The 17,569-nt window shown below is 41.9% G+C and overlaps 1 protein-coding gene across 1 annotated transcript; it reads left to right on the top strand.

The window, feature by feature from the left end:
* Positions 1 to 161: 161 nt before the first annotated feature.
* Positions 162 to 17,324, top strand: CAV1 (caveolin 1). The gene is made up of 3 exons (XM_085219103.1): positions 162 to 399; positions 966 to 1,130; positions 14,970 to 17,324. Exons 1-3 carry the CDS (start codon positions 370 to 372, stop codon positions 15,309 to 15,311), a joined length of 537 nt encoding a protein of 178 aa, XP_085075229.1. The 5' UTR covers positions 162 to 369; the 3' UTR covers positions 15,312 to 17,324.
* The last annotated feature ends 245 nt before the right edge of the window (positions 17,325 to 17,569 follow it).

Here is a 17,569-nt window from a genome sequence, read left to right as displayed (position 1 = left end):
CGCAGCCCAGCGGCGAGGACACGCTGCCCGATACGGCCCGAGCAGGGCAGGGCGGCCCCGGTCGTTGTCGCCGTGGCTGCTGTCGCTGTCTCCGCCGCTGCCCAGGCAGCCGGGGCCGCCCACCCGCCCGCAGGTCTCCGGGGCCGGGCCGCTTTCTCCTCCCACCGCGGGCCGCTCCCGGGCGCGCTGCGAGATGCCGGGCCGCTCCGCCGCTTGTCATCAGCCCCGGCCCGAGGCGGGGAGCAGCCCCTGGCCGGCCGCCAGCCGCCTCCCTCCCCCTGGCTGGCCGCTCCGCCGAGCGGGATCCTCCTGCCTCCTCCGCTCCTCCGAGTTATAGAGCAGAGCAACCTGCGGCAGCGCCGGGGCAGCATGTCCGGCACCAAATACGTGGACTCGGAGGTAGGGCGGCTTTTGTGGGCGCAACCCGGCTGCTGCCGGCGCCCGACCCGCGCTCCGCGGCGGGACGGGACGGGACGGGATGTGACAGGACGGGACGGAGGGCGGGCGGGGGATCGCGGGCGGCTCGGCCGCTTCGAGCTGGGCCGGGGCTGCGAGGCGAAGCCACGCGGTGAGGGCGGCAAACCGAAGGCGGGACGCGCGGGGCGAGGCGAGTGCGTCCCTCTGCACCGTCTCCGGCGAAGGGCGCCGAGGCACAGCCGCCTCTCCGGGCGGGCCGTGGGGACGGCGGGCGGCAGCGCTCCGTGCCCGGCCCGGGCGGCGCGTGGAGGGCGTGCGGGGCGCGGCGGGGACGCCTGGCGGCGGCCGTGGGAGCGGGCGTAGCGCCGGGCGCGGGGTGTGGTGAGCGCCCCGCGCCGCCGTTAAATAGCCCGGGCTGCCGCCCGCCGCTCCGCGCCGCGCTCCCCGCGGGACCGGGGCCGCCCCCAGCCCGCCCTGCCTCCTTCCCTCCTTCCCCCCTTCCCTCCCTCCCCGCCGGCTCTGCCCTCCGGCCGCTCTCCCTCCCGCAGGGCTTTCTGTACGCGGCGCCCGTCAGGGAGCAGGGCAACATCTACAAGCCCAACAACAAGATGATGGCAGACGAACTGAGCGAGAAGGCGGTGCGCGACGTGCACACCAAGGAGATCGACCTGGTCAACCGCGACCCCAAGCACCTCAACGACGACGTGGTGAAGGTGAGGGCCGGGACGGGAGGACCGCTTCCCTCCACCTGCTCCGGGAGGGAGGGAAGGAGGGAGCAGCTCGCAATTTCTTTTCGGCGTTGAAGCGAGAGGGGAGGCTCCGAGCTGCGCTGCCCCGAGCCGTGTGCCCGCGGCTGCGGACCCCGAGCAGGCGGCTCCAGCCCGGCTGAGCCGCGGGACGGGTTTCCCTCGGCCCAGCGGCTGCAGAGGTGGTTTGGCTTCGTTTGGTTGGTTCGGTTTATGTTCATTTCCGTGCTGTTTTTCCCTCTCTCGGGAAATAAGAAAAGGAAGTTAGGCAAAACTCTTTCTAGAGTTTTTCTTCTGGTTTTTAGCTCAGTTGGACAGTTCTGATAAATCTGGAGTGACGGAGATTTTTGCTTGGACTCATTTTGGTCGGAAAAATCATGGGGCTGAGGGAGAATTTTATGCTGTTTGTGTGAAAACCAGGGACACTGTCACTTGAGCTTGTTAGGACCCAGCAAAACCAAGGGCTGCCCAGTCAGTCGCAGTGGGTGAGAAAGCCACCGGGGTGCTTAGCGCCCAGCATGGGCTCCCTGAGCGTTGGGGCTGTAGAGCAAGAAGACTTGTTCTTAAAAAAAGATAAGTGTTGTATTGTTTCCGGAGGGTAAAAAGGTTGGAATCCAGTTCCTAAATGTATGTCAGGAGCATGATTTGTGCCATGTGCGGACAATGCAGAGAGGTCTTGAGTAACCTCAAATTCCACTGACTTCTAAACAGCTTGGAGGTGCTGAGTATGACTGGCCACGTTGCTGGATCAAGAATAGGAATTTGGGCTGTCTCTTTTGTTAGAGAGCCATTGTCCAAGATCTAGAAAGAAAAGGGATGAAATTTCCATTTGTTTAGGGGGGAAAAATCATCTGTACCACTGCCTAAGGGTACGAAACTTCCATTAAAGTGCTTGATGTTAGGAAGGAGGGAACAATTATTTTATCTGCTACCCATGGAGGAGCAGCTGGGTAGCAGGAATGTAGGAGCTGGAGAACAAGGCTTCCTCATGGCTCATTGCGTACATCAACAGAAGGAGTCCCCAAAGCAACCAGACCTTCCAAGGATGAGTCACAGCCCCCAGGCAAGCCGGAATTCGAGTGTCCAGACTTAGCCTGGGAGAGAAAGATCCTGCTGGGACAAGAGGCAGGCTGCTGGTGGAAAAAACTCCTAATGGACATAAAAGAAGTGGCATGCAGAGCCTGTCCTGCTTTTTCTGCCTCTTCCAAGGGCAATAATTAAGAAAGTTAGCTTAGCAGATTCAATAATCCAAAGCACATTTAAAGAATAAAAATTATAGGAATGGAAAAATCAAGCTTTTCAGTATGTCCCTCCAAGATAATTGCAGACCATCAAATGCGTTCATTGAGAACCAGCAAGCAGCCAGAATAGCAGTACCATGTCTTGTACCCATGAGCTCCTGGTAGTGCACAGAAGCACATCAAGACACAGTGATGAACCAAAATGAATGTCCACTACAAAGTTTTCATTTTGCATTATAAAAACAGCAGCTTTTTTTTTTTTTAAAGTGGACATCTCAAAGCAAAATTTTCCCATCTTGTCACAAAGATAAATAAGAATCGCTTTGATTTGTGTAAGCATTTTGTAACTAGACCCAACCCTACCAATACAGAAAGGAATTTTGCTATACTTTGAGTTTGTTTGGATACTGCTTTCAGGTTCAGCTTAGAAGTAGCTGCAAAGTCTAGATCCAGTTCCTAGGGGGCAGACTCTGACTGAGAAGACAAAGATTCAGTTCCTACCTCAACCACCAGTCTATGACCTCTTCCATCATGTAACCTAGAGAGTGTAATAAATGCACCTGAGTAACAGGAGTCTTGGGTACTGGAAGATAGAAAAAATTGTTCAGGGTTTTTTTTAAAGCCTGAAGTATGCCTCAGATTTAACTCAATTTTGTGTAGGGCCATTGCCTTTTTTCTAGATTCAGAACCTTCTACTTTGTAACCAGAATTTAATGCATTTCTTGCCACTTGACTATGAGACACAATAGCATGGAAACTAGGGACAAATCAGTCAACCATGAAATAGAAATGATTAGACAGAGAACGAGGAATCTGCTCTGTAAGCAGCTCTCTAAAAGGCCTCAGTGTTGGCTGCATTCAAATACTTCCCATAGCACATTTTAAAAATAACACTTGCTTGTAAGAAGCAATGCACGTTCCCTTGGAGTGCAACACAGATCATCTGCAGCTTTGTTCACAGTAGATAAATGGGGCAGGCAGCATCAGGGGAACAATCCAGGCAAGAGGGAGAGACCTGATCCAGACCCTTTAATAAAAATTAAATTTTTATTAAATAAATAATATCAAGTGGACACTAAATGCTGTGCCAGATTTATAGAAATGTGGGGAAGGCAACTGACTCTGTATTCAGACAGGGATGCAAATGAGGTTTTACTGACCTTGTGGTGTGAAAGCTGAGGTCCACATTCAAAGCTGTTGGCAGCTCCATGCAGGAGGAAGCACAATCTAGTAAAACCACCAGAGTTTCCTTCCTGTTCTAATTCCTTCAGCAGGGAGCAGAAAGGAAGCAGTTTCTTCCTCATATGGCTGCCCTCCTGCATCACCTTGGGATGCGAACGATGTGCAGCATGGTCCCATTCCTTGAGGCACCAGCTTCTGGAGTTGTCTGTCATAAAGAAAGCAAAATAGGAATTTAGCAAGGGAGAAGTAGCCTCTGTGCATTTGGGAGTTCTCTGAGAGAAATTTTCTTGACTATACAGCTATTTGCCTCAAAGTTATATCTATTTCATATGGCAGATTCCACTCTAGACTTGTATTCCACAGCTTATGTTTGTGTGTGTTGGGATGGAATCAGCAGAACAGAAATATTATTCTTTTTTTTTTTTTTCTCTCATTTATCATTTCCTCCCCCATTGACCTAGGCCTCACATGAAGTTGCCTGAAGTTCTCTTTCAGGTCTTGCACAGTCTTTGCTCTTCCTGTTTTCCAGTGCAATATTTGCGTTTTCCAGATTGTGGCTGAACTTACAGCCTTCCAACTCCTTGCAGTTCAAAGTTTTTCAAAGTGTCTGTGGCCAGATCTGCAGAGTTTGTTAGGAGGAAACATAGGAGGCTGCTTTCCTGCAGCCCTTGGAGAGGCTGGCTTGTGCTTCTCAGTGCTTCCTCGCTTCTTGCTCAGGATAGGAATGGACCAGGTACATAACCCAACAAACTCTACTCCTGGACTGGTAAAGATTGAACGTGTGGTCACATCTGATTGCAATTCTTTCCTGTAGTCCTCTAGTGTTGCGCTGTACCATCCAGAACATTATTATTTTGTTTCTAATAAATAGTGTCTATCTGCTGCTGTTGTGTAAGCGACCTTTTCTCTGGAAAAAAAAATAACAAAAATAAAAATAAATAAAAAATCCTGTACTTGGCTACAGATGTAGCAATGTGGAACTTTTGTACCAAGTTTTAACTTGTGCTCCTGCCTTCTTACTTAAAGTCAATGCAGTTAAGGGCAGCTTTGCTCACTGCAAGGCTGAGTCTGGAATTTTTAGTCAGCTCTTGACAAATACCACAACACCATGATGTAGGCATTAGTGAGCACAGTGCTGCTCAGCCATCCCGAGCCATGCTTAAAGCAATTTACAACTTCTACAACTTTCCAATAAATTAAAAATAAAATAATTTTAAAAAATAACAATTTGCAATTTTATTTACTAAATCCTTCACAGATGTGGTCACACGCTGTTGTGCTGAGCACAGCACTCAGAGACCCAACCAGGCCCCGTCTCACACCTCCAGGCCTGGTTTTCCTGGTTTTCCTGGAAGGAAAGTGGGTGCTGTTCCAATGTTTTTGCTGAGGTAGGAAGGGTAAGGCACTGAGGGCTGTCACTGGTGTGACAGCATGGGAGAACAGAGCTTCTGCCCTTCAGATAGTTGAGTGCTCTCGGAGGAAGATTGGTGTCACATTGTTCAGGCCTAGCCACAGGATAGGATGAGTGGTTCTCCCAGAGAGTGTGTCTCTCTCCACTTGGTGCAGTTTCAGCATGTCACAACTGCATTCAAAGGAGATTATTCTTAAACTTTGCACCATACAAATGGCCAACTGTGGGTTTCAGATTTTAAAATGCAGCACTATTCCAGTGTTTTGCTATCTGCATGATACAATTCTGTTCCAACTATTTCCTCCAAGGCTAGTGTAGGATTCAGAGATTAAAGCTCAAGCTGTTACAAAAACCAGTTTGTGGGGGAACTGAGTGAGGGCTGAGAATTCTGAAACAGATTACTTGCACAGGAATTAGAAGTTTCCAAATTGTTACACATGAAATCTTTGTATATCCTTAATATTATGAATTCATTCTAATCAAGTCACAAATCCCAAACAAAAGTGTTTGTCTTTAAGAGTATAGTATTATTAAAGCCTTATGCATTGCCTTCTTAACATGATGAACATGACTCATAACTCCATAGGAAAATGTTCACTTGATGACAATGAAGAAAGAGTCAGCTATTCAACATGGGTTTTCCTTTTGTTAGAATTTATTGCACACTACCTTGTATTCAGAGAAGACAAATATTTTTTCTTTCTGTTAAGTGCAACATAATTCAGATTATATGTTAGAAAATTTAAGAAGAATTTGAATTCATTTTAGAATTTTTAACCCAATTTACAGACAAAAATAACCATCTCCATTGCAGAAAGTAAGGATCTCTAATACTGAGAAAAGTATTGAAATCTAAAACTCTCCAGTGGGAACAGGGAAAGTGTGTGTGATAAAGTGGCTTTGCCATGAGATCCCCAGTGAGAATTTGATCTTTGGTGTATTATAAGCAACACAGAGAAAAAAACATAAATGAACATGTATGAATCAATAAAACTTGAGATGTTTGGAAAGCAGAAGAGAAATGTAGCTCTAAACTAAGGTTTCTGTTTCCCACTGTCCTCAAATATCTTTGCAACAAATAGGCAGTGGGATGAAATCTACATCAGCAACTGACTTTTTGAGCTGTTTGATTTAGAACGGTCATTTGCCTTTTCTAGATGTTCTTTAATTAAAAAACAACAACAACAACAACAACAACAAAGATCTAGAACTAAAGAGATTTGATTTCTTATTTTGAAGATAAGTTATGCCATTAAATTTATTTGATTGCTTGGAGGGCCAGGGTTAACTCTGTAAGTATCTTTATTTTTTTTTTCTAGGAAATTTCTTATGAAAATGCTTTTTAATAGTTTCAAAACTAACATAATTTTATGCAGTATTATTCTTGTCAAAATTATGTCATCGGATTAGTATTTAGAAGAACAGTCTCATTACCACTATGCCCACTCTTGTGAATACATCAGCTGATGAAGTTTGCATCCTGTTTTATTCATGATAATCAAGGAGTTATGCTATAGATACTGGTGGAGCTGTTCAATGAGGCATGTCTGTATTCTACTTATCTGAACCATGTACTTCCACTTCAAATAAATGGGAACTGTTAAATTCAGCTTCTCAAAATAAGAAGTGAGAAGATGATACTACTGCAGCTAAAGGTAAAAGCATCGCATTCCCTGTCCAAAATCCTGCTGTGCTGAATGTAACTCAGAGTTTCCAAGAAGCCAAGAGAACCTCATAGAAGGGTTGCAACACTTCCTCTGTAAGCTCTAAAACACCTTTTCAGAACTCAAACAAATACTATAATAATAATTATATAATAATAATAATAACAAATAATAACATATTCACATTTCCCTCAAGATCAAATTATCTTCTGTAGACTTCAGTCTCAAAGTCTCCTATCATTTTAGGAAATCCGATTTCATTTATCTCTTTTCCAGTGCAGTTTACGATAAGACTATAACTGTAGACCAGCATAATCTTGATCGTTATGAAATATAAAAGAAATAGTTGCCTCATATTTAAGGGTCAGTAACTTAAGATCTTCCAGTAGAAGGAGAACGTTCTAACAGAAGAAATGCAGAGGACAATCTCTTTGACAGTAACAGAGAGTTAGCTGGGCACACTGCATGCTCGCTGTCAGCAGTAAGCAATCCAGACAGAAATGAGGGAAGTGAACAGGTCACACAGATGTGCTAAAATAATTGCAGCAATTAACAGGAATGCATATGTGGGTAGTATACATAGTTAAGAGTCTTTTCCCATTAACTTACTTAAAAATGAGAGAAAGAAAAAAATTCAGTTCTGGATCTAAGCACCCTAATGAAGGTTCCCATCTCTCTCCATGTGCTACTAAGAAGTCTGAGGTCACTGTAGTTCCATTTCCCATTAGTGTCCATAGCAGGACATGGACATGCTCTAAAAACCCTTACGGCAGTTTATTAGCTTAATATCAGGTTTGTGAAACTACCAACGCAAAGCAACATAATCATCTAAAAATTTGTTTAGAGAATACCTGTACTTTTACTAATGTTTCTGAATCCTGGTTAGTTCCAGATCCTAGAAGAATCAATAAAAGAGCTCTCATTATTTTTAGTATCATCCAAATTCTACCTCCCTGTTCATATTGATGTGTGTGCATCTTTAAACATACAGACATGGAGAAACACATGAACATGCACATACACAGAGGCATACCAGAGTTCTTTACTATAGATAAAAACATCAAATGTGGAACATGAAACAAATAATAAAATGAAGAAAGCTTTGTAAGAGTTCCGTTTGGGGAAAATTGCAACCACCTCCCAGCAGCTCAGTTTCCAGGGATGAAAACAGCCACTTTGTTTTCTGACTGCTCACTGACAGCACCAAACTATTTTCCATGGAACTGGCTGATGTGATATCCCCACCTGCACAGGAAGCTTAACTGTGTTTCAGCGGAATGCAGATGTCTCCTTAAAGCTGCTATTCTTTCCTTCTGCTGGACTATACTAAGAAGCACAGGCAAGCGAGGTCTCTGGAGGATGCCTCCTTGCCTCAGTGCTGACCCACTGCCACAGCAACTTTTTTCCCATGAATACATCCACAGATTTAGATGAGCCTGTCTGCTAAGACAGCCTATCACATGGACTTTCCTGGTATGTAATCAGTAATTCAGCATGGTCAGAGCTTGTTCTCTTGGTAATTATTACCAAATTTTGGCTGTTTTCATTGATTTTCAGGTTGTGAAATTGTGATCTTGCAGTCATGACTCTTTTCTAAGTCATGGCATTATATTAAATTGCTCACAGTTCATCTGAATATTTGTTACTTGTGCAGTAGTGGTAATTCCTGACAGGACATGGTTTTCTTTTCTAGTCAGAAGAGTGCAGTCCTTCGATTCTATTTTCCAACATGAGTGTCCTTGTTTGTTAAAACATGATTTGCTTTTTCAGCATTCTTTGTAGTATTCAGGAAAGTTGCACTCCATCAAGAGATCCACGGGCAGAACACTTAGTTCTTGCATTGTGATGGGAAGTAGACACAAGGAGAAAGGAAATGTAATGAAATCTCATTAGTCAGTTTGAACACCTAATGATGGTCAGATGAAACCTGGCTCATTTCTGGATACAGCTGGATGCTCATGTTGTGCAGTCACCTTACCGCAATCTAAGGTATTTTTTTATGACACACCTGACAGCACCTAGTAAAATGTCATCAAATTGTATGTTTTCAGGCACAAAGTACCAGCTTCTTTACACAGTGCAGGTCAATGTTTGCCAGATGGATGCTGCTGAAAAGGTGACCTTTTTTAAGGTATAAACAAGTGATACATGTATGTAAATTATTCATCAAGGACCCAACTTTCAGTCTGGCTTGGCTGTAGCCTTTGTCTGGCACATTTAAACATATTGACATCAGTGAGACAGTTGCCATTTTTCAGGTTGTGTATACATTTAAGTGGTTTACCCAATTGGAGATATCAGTGATTAATCAGAAGAGATGCAATAAGGACCCTGGTGTCTTTTCATTGACTCCAAAAGGTATTGATAGCGCTCAGAAACACTGACATGCTGAGCTCCTGGTTGAGTTCCTTCCCAGTGGTGCCTGTCTCTGCAGGCTGTGTGGTAGGAGCACAGCTGCAGCACACAGATACTGCACACAGCAGTTTGAGTCATTGTAGTTACATTCACAGAAATGTGGCCTAGGCCAAAGCCTTCATAAAATGCTCATGGCCTTAATATATGTGTATATATTTCTGATAGACTCAGTACAGTAAATTTTCAATGGAATTGATACCTCAAAGCACAGATTTTGAGGAGAAGCATAATCTTTATGTAGGCAGTTAGAGGATGGAGTTTGACATACCTTTAGAGCCTGCCAGATTTGATTCATAGGGACCAACATGACAAAGTTAGCTATTTTCATACATAATAACTATTTTCCTGTATAAGGCATAGAATCTTGACTCAGCTGTTGGGATTTTTGTTGATTGGTTGGTTGTTGTGTTTCTTAGAAAAACAATAAATTCACAGTGTTAAGTTTCTTTAATTAATAGGTATTTGCTTTAAACAGGCTTTGAAAACAAAGAAACTTTTCCATACCATTTCCCTTTGTTGTAAATAAGTCTCTTTAAGAATCAAAGGAGATTCCTTAATTTCCTGATAGAAGTTTAATAAACACACGTAGAGCAAAAGCTACAATAATTCTCACAGCAGAATCAGACAAAAGCTTCAAGCAATGTAAAAACTGGCTTTACCAATCTGAATAGTAGGAAACAAAGAATAGCTGAAGTCAGGAAGTGTCTTGTAGGCATGGAACAGAAGTTAATAGCGTTTAATACCTCTGGATGAAGTGGGCAGCTGTTGTGAATTATTAGTGTTCTATAAAGGATTGCAACAAATTTCCTTTGCTTCTGTTCTTGTCACAAGTGAATGTGCCTGTATTTTCATTATCCTAGCAAATAAGTCACAATTATTTTAGAGTACACCCTGACAGCTCCAAAGGAACAAACTATACACTGAGTATGTAATCTTCAGAGCAGGACCTACGGCTAACCTAAGTATGTCTTTATGTAAATGAAACAGAATCCATCACAGGTTTACATGTACTTGATGCTTTGATAAAAGTGGAGTTGTGAAAATACCCTAAATGAGCATTTCTTATCCTTGCGAGTCAGTTAGGTCCATTTCAAGAAATCAGTGGAGAACTGTGAAGTGTCTTTCTTCCCTAGAATCCCATTTCTGGCCACCTCTCTTTCTCCTGTCACTCCTATTTTTACTTTACTTAGTTCATTTGGACTCTCATTATCAGCCTGATGACACTCAGCATTGCTGAGTGCTGCTGGACTGGACTACAGAGGAGAATGGTAGAAGAGGCTGAGAATGGTGTAACTAAATGAATTATAACCCTTAGCAAGACAGAGCGCATCTGTCCACCTATACTCTATGTTGCTTGCAGAGGACGGATCTCTGTGAGATAAAAACAGGATCTTTCATGGGAGTGGCTCAATGCAGGAAGAATCTGGGTGATGTCTGAGTTCCTGCAGTGCGGGAGTTATCTATACTGCCCGAATGGTGAAACAATTGGAACCATTCCCAGCCAGGAATTCATATGTGATCTGTTAGCAGCTGAGATGCGGAAGAACCCAGCTTACCTCAACTCTCTGCCTGCCTTGATTTAGGCTCTGTGCTCTTCAGAGTAAGCCTAATTTTGGACAGTACCGCATTTCCTTTGTAGCCAGACTCTTGACATACATGTAATTTCCATAAAATTATTGTGGCCTGTAGACAGACAACAGGTTCACTTTATCTGAGAGTTTTTTAGAGCTGCCAGGCTGTCTTTCTGTCTTTTCACTCTTTGGCTCAGTTTGGTATTTCCTTTATTCAAAGTGGAGCACTGGGGAACACGGAACTTGAGGAATAACAAAATGGAAAATGTGCAGTAGTGACACATTAGGTATAGCTCTTACAGCACCATCTATATGCATTGGTAAGAATGTCCATAGCACTGTTAAAATTACTCCACCAACGTGCTCCACCAACTCTTGATGACTGTTGGTGGCATGAATGCACTGTTATTACCAACTAACAGACAGATTGATTCCCAAGTACTCTTAGGACAACTGTGTCTGACTTGAGTTCAGAAACCCTGGCCAAGGATATATCATGAATGTTCTAATATTAGCATCAACTCCTGGAATGAGGACAGTGCAGTCCATCTGGAAATGTGTTGTGATCTGATTCTTTTGTTGGCTCCCCAGGATTAACTCTCTGAATATCTTGAGGTACACAGCAGCAGACTAAAACCATCTGCTTTTGAGAAACACTATCATACAAAATTTACTATGTGATCTGAAAACTGTTGAGTTTTCCAGCTTCCATTTCTCAGTATTCACTGTAATTAATTATTTACAAGGAATCAAATTACAGGCAGTCTTATTATTCATTTGCAATGTTCTAGGAGATTTACATTAACTTATGGTTTCTTTTTACATGTCAAAAATATGCTTTGCAGATAAAAATAGGTCCCACTTAGCTGAACACATAATCATAAAAAAGCTCCGTGGAAAGCTGCTTTCCTGGTAATTTAACATTTCTCTTATCAGCTAGCTGAAAATATGCAGGATAGACCCTGTCATAACTGAGCTAAATAAAAAAGACTTTAGGCAGAACCCTGAATAGTCCTTGATGCACTGAACTGCTGTTTGATAGTTATGTGCACAAACTGTCTCTGCCAGTTAGCACAGCATCAGCTAGTGGGATGCACACAAAAAATTACCAGAAGTTTTTGAGTATGAGGGCTATGGGAAACCTACGAGAAAAAAATGAAGTCTTCGTGTAGTATCATTTTCTGAGAGTCTACTTTCTATGCTGAAGTCATCTTCCTTTTTTGTCATCATCTGTATATTGTTATCTAGTTTCAAGGCTAATGATGATAATAAGCCAAGAGCCCATTTGCCTTGAAAATGAGCAACTGTATGATATGGGCTACAATGCTTTTGAATAGCTGCAGAAACAGATACTGTAAACATGCTTGCTGGCATATTTCAAAAAGTAAATAAAATCAAGCATACGTTGTCAGCACGTGCACTCAGTTGAATAAGATTGATTTCAGTGAATAATATGCAGTTCTTGCAAACTTATTTGTTCTTGAGAATCAGTCTAAGACAATTGGATACCATCATCAAGAGATAATATCAACTTCTCTATATGCAAATCTACAACCTTTTCTTCTTCATTCTGTTGTAATGCAACCCTAAAATACAGTTAATTGATACAAGGACATCTGATTGTTTCATTTAATACAATAAACCACGGTACATCCTGGAAGGTTTCTTGCTATGAATGACAGCTAACTTCTAAGGACCAATTCATATAAGTATTTTATGGCCAATATATTTCATAAAGCTAATATTGTGTCAGTTATTTAGTCCCCAGGTGTGAACTTCTATATCTAATCAGGCCACAATGAAAATATAGAACATACTGTCTGTAAAGTTCTTCCCAGAATCAGAGTTATTTCTACCAGAGTTTTAGTGTTGCCCACACTGAAATTCCAAAACCCAAATAATTTCAAATTTCCCATCTTCATTCAGCAGTGGATGTGGTGTTATATATGCTTTTTTCTACACCAGTTTCCATTAAAGTATTTTCCAAGATCTGTACCAAAAAGTCACACATGTGACCTACAGAAGTGCAGACCATTTTGTATGTGTAGAAGGAATGCAGGAGAGAATTGTCACTTCATCTCTGTTTCAATATCTGTTTTTGTAGCTATTATTTTAAGATTACTGTGTTCAGTTTCAGAAATTCCAGATAGACTTTAATCTCTTAACAGAGAAGCGCACGGAGCTGTGGTGTGTTTGTTGGGTACTCAGCCAGTGCAGATCTTACTCTTGATTTCTGTATTTCAATCTGAATGCTAACTTTAGTTGTGATGGTGATGATGAATTCCTATCCAGAAGAATCACCTATCACTTTCAAATCACTAAAGCCACATTAAGATAAAGCAGCAGATAAAGAACAGAAGGTTTATAGTTTACTTTATCTGATGTCTGGAGAGATGCACTGGCCAGAGCAGACATAGTGACGTTGAGGCCCAGTAATACAGTGAGTTAAACCTGCGTGACGTTAGGCATTCAAGATGTCTGATATCACAACTGATTCAGAAATGTCTTGGGTTGGAAGGGACCTCAAGGATCATGAATCTCCAACCCCCCTGCCACAAGAAGGGCCACCAACCTCCACATTTTATACTAGACGAAGCTGCCCAGGTCCCATCCAACCTGGCTTTGAATACCTCCAGGAACAGAGCATCCACAACCTCTCTGGGCAGCCTGATATCCCTAGATATCCAACCTAACTTCCCTCCCTCAACTTAAAAACATTTCTCCTTATCCTGCCATCATCTACCCTTGTAAAAAGTTGACTTCCCTCCTGTTTGTAGGCTCCATTTAGGTATTGGAAGGTTGCAATGAGATCACCCCGCAGCCTTCTCTTCTCCAGGCTGAACAAGCCCAGCTCTCTCAGCCTGTCTTTGTAGGGGAGGTGCTCCAGTCTCCTGATCATCTTTGTAGCACTCCTCTGGACCCTCTCCAACAGCTCTCGTTGAAGAACTCAACTGAACTCAATTGAAGACTCAGTGAGAGAAAGGGAGGAAGTTTTGCTTTTTTTTTCAACTTCGGTCTATATTTTAATAGAACTTATTTTGAGCCTTTTCCTACAGCATAGGTGATACACTGAGTATATTTATATTCATGTCCTTCCAACATGCTAAGGTACTGTTGCCTGAGTTTCTGAGACCTCTGGTCCATATGATACTTAATCTGCTTCTGTAAATCTAAACTTATGGCAGCAGTAGCATTGAACATTGGGATTCAGTCCCAGGAATGTATTTTCTTTTTTTCTTTCATCTAAGTTAAACAATGATTTCATTTCTTAGAGAGGTATAATTTGATGGTGTTCTTTTTCCTGTTGTATGCAGTACCTATGCAATTTGTTTTGCTGCCTAAATTAAATATCCTGTATTGTGGATTATATCAAACATGTTTGTGTGACACGGACCCGAACTATCATCGTAATTCTGTTAATTTTCTAATAGAAATGTTATGACAATTAGGCTTCCTGAAAAGCTCAATATTTCAACAGAGAGTGGTAAAATATGTATGCTGGAATGTACTGCTTCCTTAGCTGACTTTATGAACGGTTTATGAATAATATTCAAAACTATGAAATATGTGGAAGAGTGTGTTCCTTCTAAATATTAATATGTTATCCTGACTGTGTCTCTCACTAACAGTGTTATCACATAAACAGAGCAGGTTAGAACAAAATGGCTCAACTGTGAAGAGCCTTCTTACTTTTAATAAAATTGCAGACTCCCTCACTCTTTTACAATAAAGAGAAGTTCCATCTTAGGCAGATCTAAATCCAACACTTTGTTTTTCAGCCAATCAACAGCTATCTATGCCTATTTCAAAGTATATTTAGATGTCCTCAACACTTGTTCACTGTCAAAATTCAGCAATACTATATAAGGGAAGGTGGAAAAATTCAGACAAATAAAACACGTTTTATTGATGTGTTAAATGTCAAAGCAGTGACTGCATTTGTTCCATTTAGAAAGATGTGAGATGGTTAAGTTAGACAAAGAAAACATAATGATTCTATCACCTTGCTCATCTCTTTAGCACACTTAAGGTTGCAGGAGAGGACGACAAAATATTCAGTTTCTTGGATGGTTCTTCTCTGTCTAAAAGTCAGATATCTAGTTTTGAGCTAGCTGTTAAGGCTTACTTATGATCAGTGGGGAAAAAAAAGACAAGACTTACTCATGGCTTAGATGATATTTTAAAATGGGTTAACTCACGTTGGGATGTAAGGACCTTCAGTACTTGTTGCAGGCGATCATTGCTTTTGAGGCAGGGCTTCCTGGATTCCACACTTTGATGAAGATGTCTGACTGACCTGATTTTTGTGCTCTTTGCTGCAGATTGATTTTGAAGACGTGATTGCTGAGCCAGAAGGAACACACAGCTTTGATGGGATTTGGAAGGCCAGTTTTACCACTTTCACTGTAACAAAATACTGGTTTTATCGCTTACTGTCAGCAATCTTTGGCATTCCCATGGCACTCATCTGGGGCATCTACTTTGCTATCTTGTCATTCCTGCACATCTGGGCGGTGGTGCCATGCATCAGGAGCTACCTGATTGAGATCCAGTGCATTAGCCGTGTCTATTCTATCTGCATCCACACATTCTGCGACCCACTGTTTGAGGCTATGGGCAAGGTGTTCAGCAGCATCCGAGCCACAGTACAGAAAGAAATTTGAGGGACATTTCAAAAAGCACCATCAGCCTGGAGAGAGGGTGGGAGTTTTGTGTTGTTTGGGGTGTTTTGGTGCCAGTTTCACATTTCCCAAAGCAACATACAGCAACTGGTGGATATACTGGCCCAAAACAAAATATCACTTGCTCAGTTTCCTTTTTTACAATGTATTCTTACTGGACTTCTTGCCTATTGTGTTGTTTTTCTTCCTCTCTTTTCAGTCTGCATTTCAAATTAACCTTAAATGGCTATTCTTCTATGACAGCTGCATATCATTTTGCTGGCTGTTCAATTCAGAGACTGAAATGTTGTTGGATGCCTTTTTATCTCACTGTTCATTCCTTGTAAGATAAATCCACAGAGTTACCAAAGAATGACAAAAATGCTTTCCAACACTGTAATGACATTCATTTTATTGTGGCCAAAGAGTATAAAGCTGCTGCAGCAGAATAAACATGACAAGCTGGCAGGTTTTAGCAGAATGTTCTTTTTCCATTATATAGTCAGTTGACTACAGCGATTTGCAGTCATGGTCAGGTATGGTGCATTATGAATACACTGGTTAAGTAAACAATTTACTTAATTAATGCATGTCCTGAAAAACTAACGCTTCATCAGGTTGGAGACATTGACATGTGAAAGCTTTGCACATCCATAAAAAGGCTTCTAGTGCCTTTGTATCTCATTCTTTCTTGGAAGTTTGCAGCCACTTGTTTCTCAGCCTTCGCTAAATTGTAGAAGCAAAGTGAAGTTGTAAACTAAAACTGGTCATTTTGGAAATGTTTTCCTGACTGTGACTTATGACACATCCTTTAGTTAGCATTTAGGTGCTTATCTCGTAGGCTTCATTTTTTTCCAGAGTATTCAGTATAAAAGTATGCCAGAGATAACCCTGAGTTACAAGAAACATGAAGGTGTGCCAAACACAAGCCACAAAATGCCAAGGAGGGGCTGCCTCTGAGAGAAATTTTCCTGTGAGCTTTAAAAAACTTTCCTATCAGCAGAAGTCAGCATGCCACTAGCACACACTATTTTCAGAAGACGCCTTGCTGAGTCTAAACTAATCCATCGGGAGAGATGGTTTAGAAACTTCACATCGTGAGTTAGTCTGGTTTTAGCTGTGCTGCAACATCAGAAAGTCTTAAATGGAGGGTGTTGTGTCAAGCAGCTTATGCACCTAGCCTATGCAGCAAGGTGCAAGGCCTACAAGGCAAAGCCCTTGCCACGCATTCTGATGCTGTGACCTGCAGAAGCTTTTTGCCCTCGTGATAGTACTGTGTTGAGAGATACGACCTGTATCCTCATGTGGTTTGCGTGAAGCTTTTGTAAAAAGAGTTGTGAGGCTGATCAGCTTTATTGTAACCAGCCTGGGGTCTGAGCCTGTTCTGGTTGGCATCTACTGCAAACCAGTCCTTGACCTCCAAGAGGGCAGGCTTTGGCCCTTGGGATTGAGCACGGAGCTGTCTGGTACACCTGCAGCTTTTTTATCTAGCGCTGATATTTCACATATTGCTTTACCTAACATGGGAGTGCCTGCAGTTGCATTTCTGCCAAAGCATTGAAAACTTTAGGAAATGCTGCATTTTTTTAATGGGGGTGGGAGGGAGGGAGAGAGGGAGGGAAGAGGGGAAAATGTGCACAAAAAGTTACAAAGCTATTAACTACTATTGTTTGCATTTAAAACAGACACTGGTATGGATATAGTTTTATGTTTTTCTATGTACATAATGGAGAGTGTACAATTATAGATTTTTTTTTCAGTATTGAAACCAAGTAAGATTTTAAACAAGATATATTTTATCTTTTTATGAGGAAGATCATTCTGAAGAAAACTTTCTTGATTTACCATATAAACTGTATATCCTGAAAGATGTCTGTTCACTTAGATTTATTAGTCCCTAATCCAATACATTGATCCGAGACAGTTACATTGTTGTTATATGCTTACAGATATAACTGACACTTTTTTAATTCTGCATGTACATTAAATAATACAATAAAACAATGTTTAATGGTAGCTCCTGTCTGATTTCTTTATCCTTGAAAGTCATGTGAACAAATCCCATGTTATGAGGAAGAAAAAAACCAATATATCTTAATAAAGAAACAAAAAGCAATGCCATTTATTTGTTGAGAAACAACATGCAAAACATCCTTGATTTGTGTTTCAAAATCTGGATTAGAAAGATTCTTCCCAGCAGAAGATTATGGTTTTTCTCCCAGGTAAATATTTTATGCTGTTAAAGAAGTAGGCAGTAAGGC

The sequence above is a fragment of the Meleagris gallopavo genome, chromosome 1 (assembly GCF_905368555.1).
Source record: "Meleagris gallopavo chromosome 1, MGAL_WU_HG_1.1, whole genome shotgun sequence".
NCBI lineage: Eukaryota > Metazoa > Chordata > Aves > Galliformes > Phasianidae > Meleagris > Meleagris gallopavo.
Note: the sequence above shows the minus strand (reverse complement) of the source record. Positions and strands in the feature narration are given on the sequence as shown.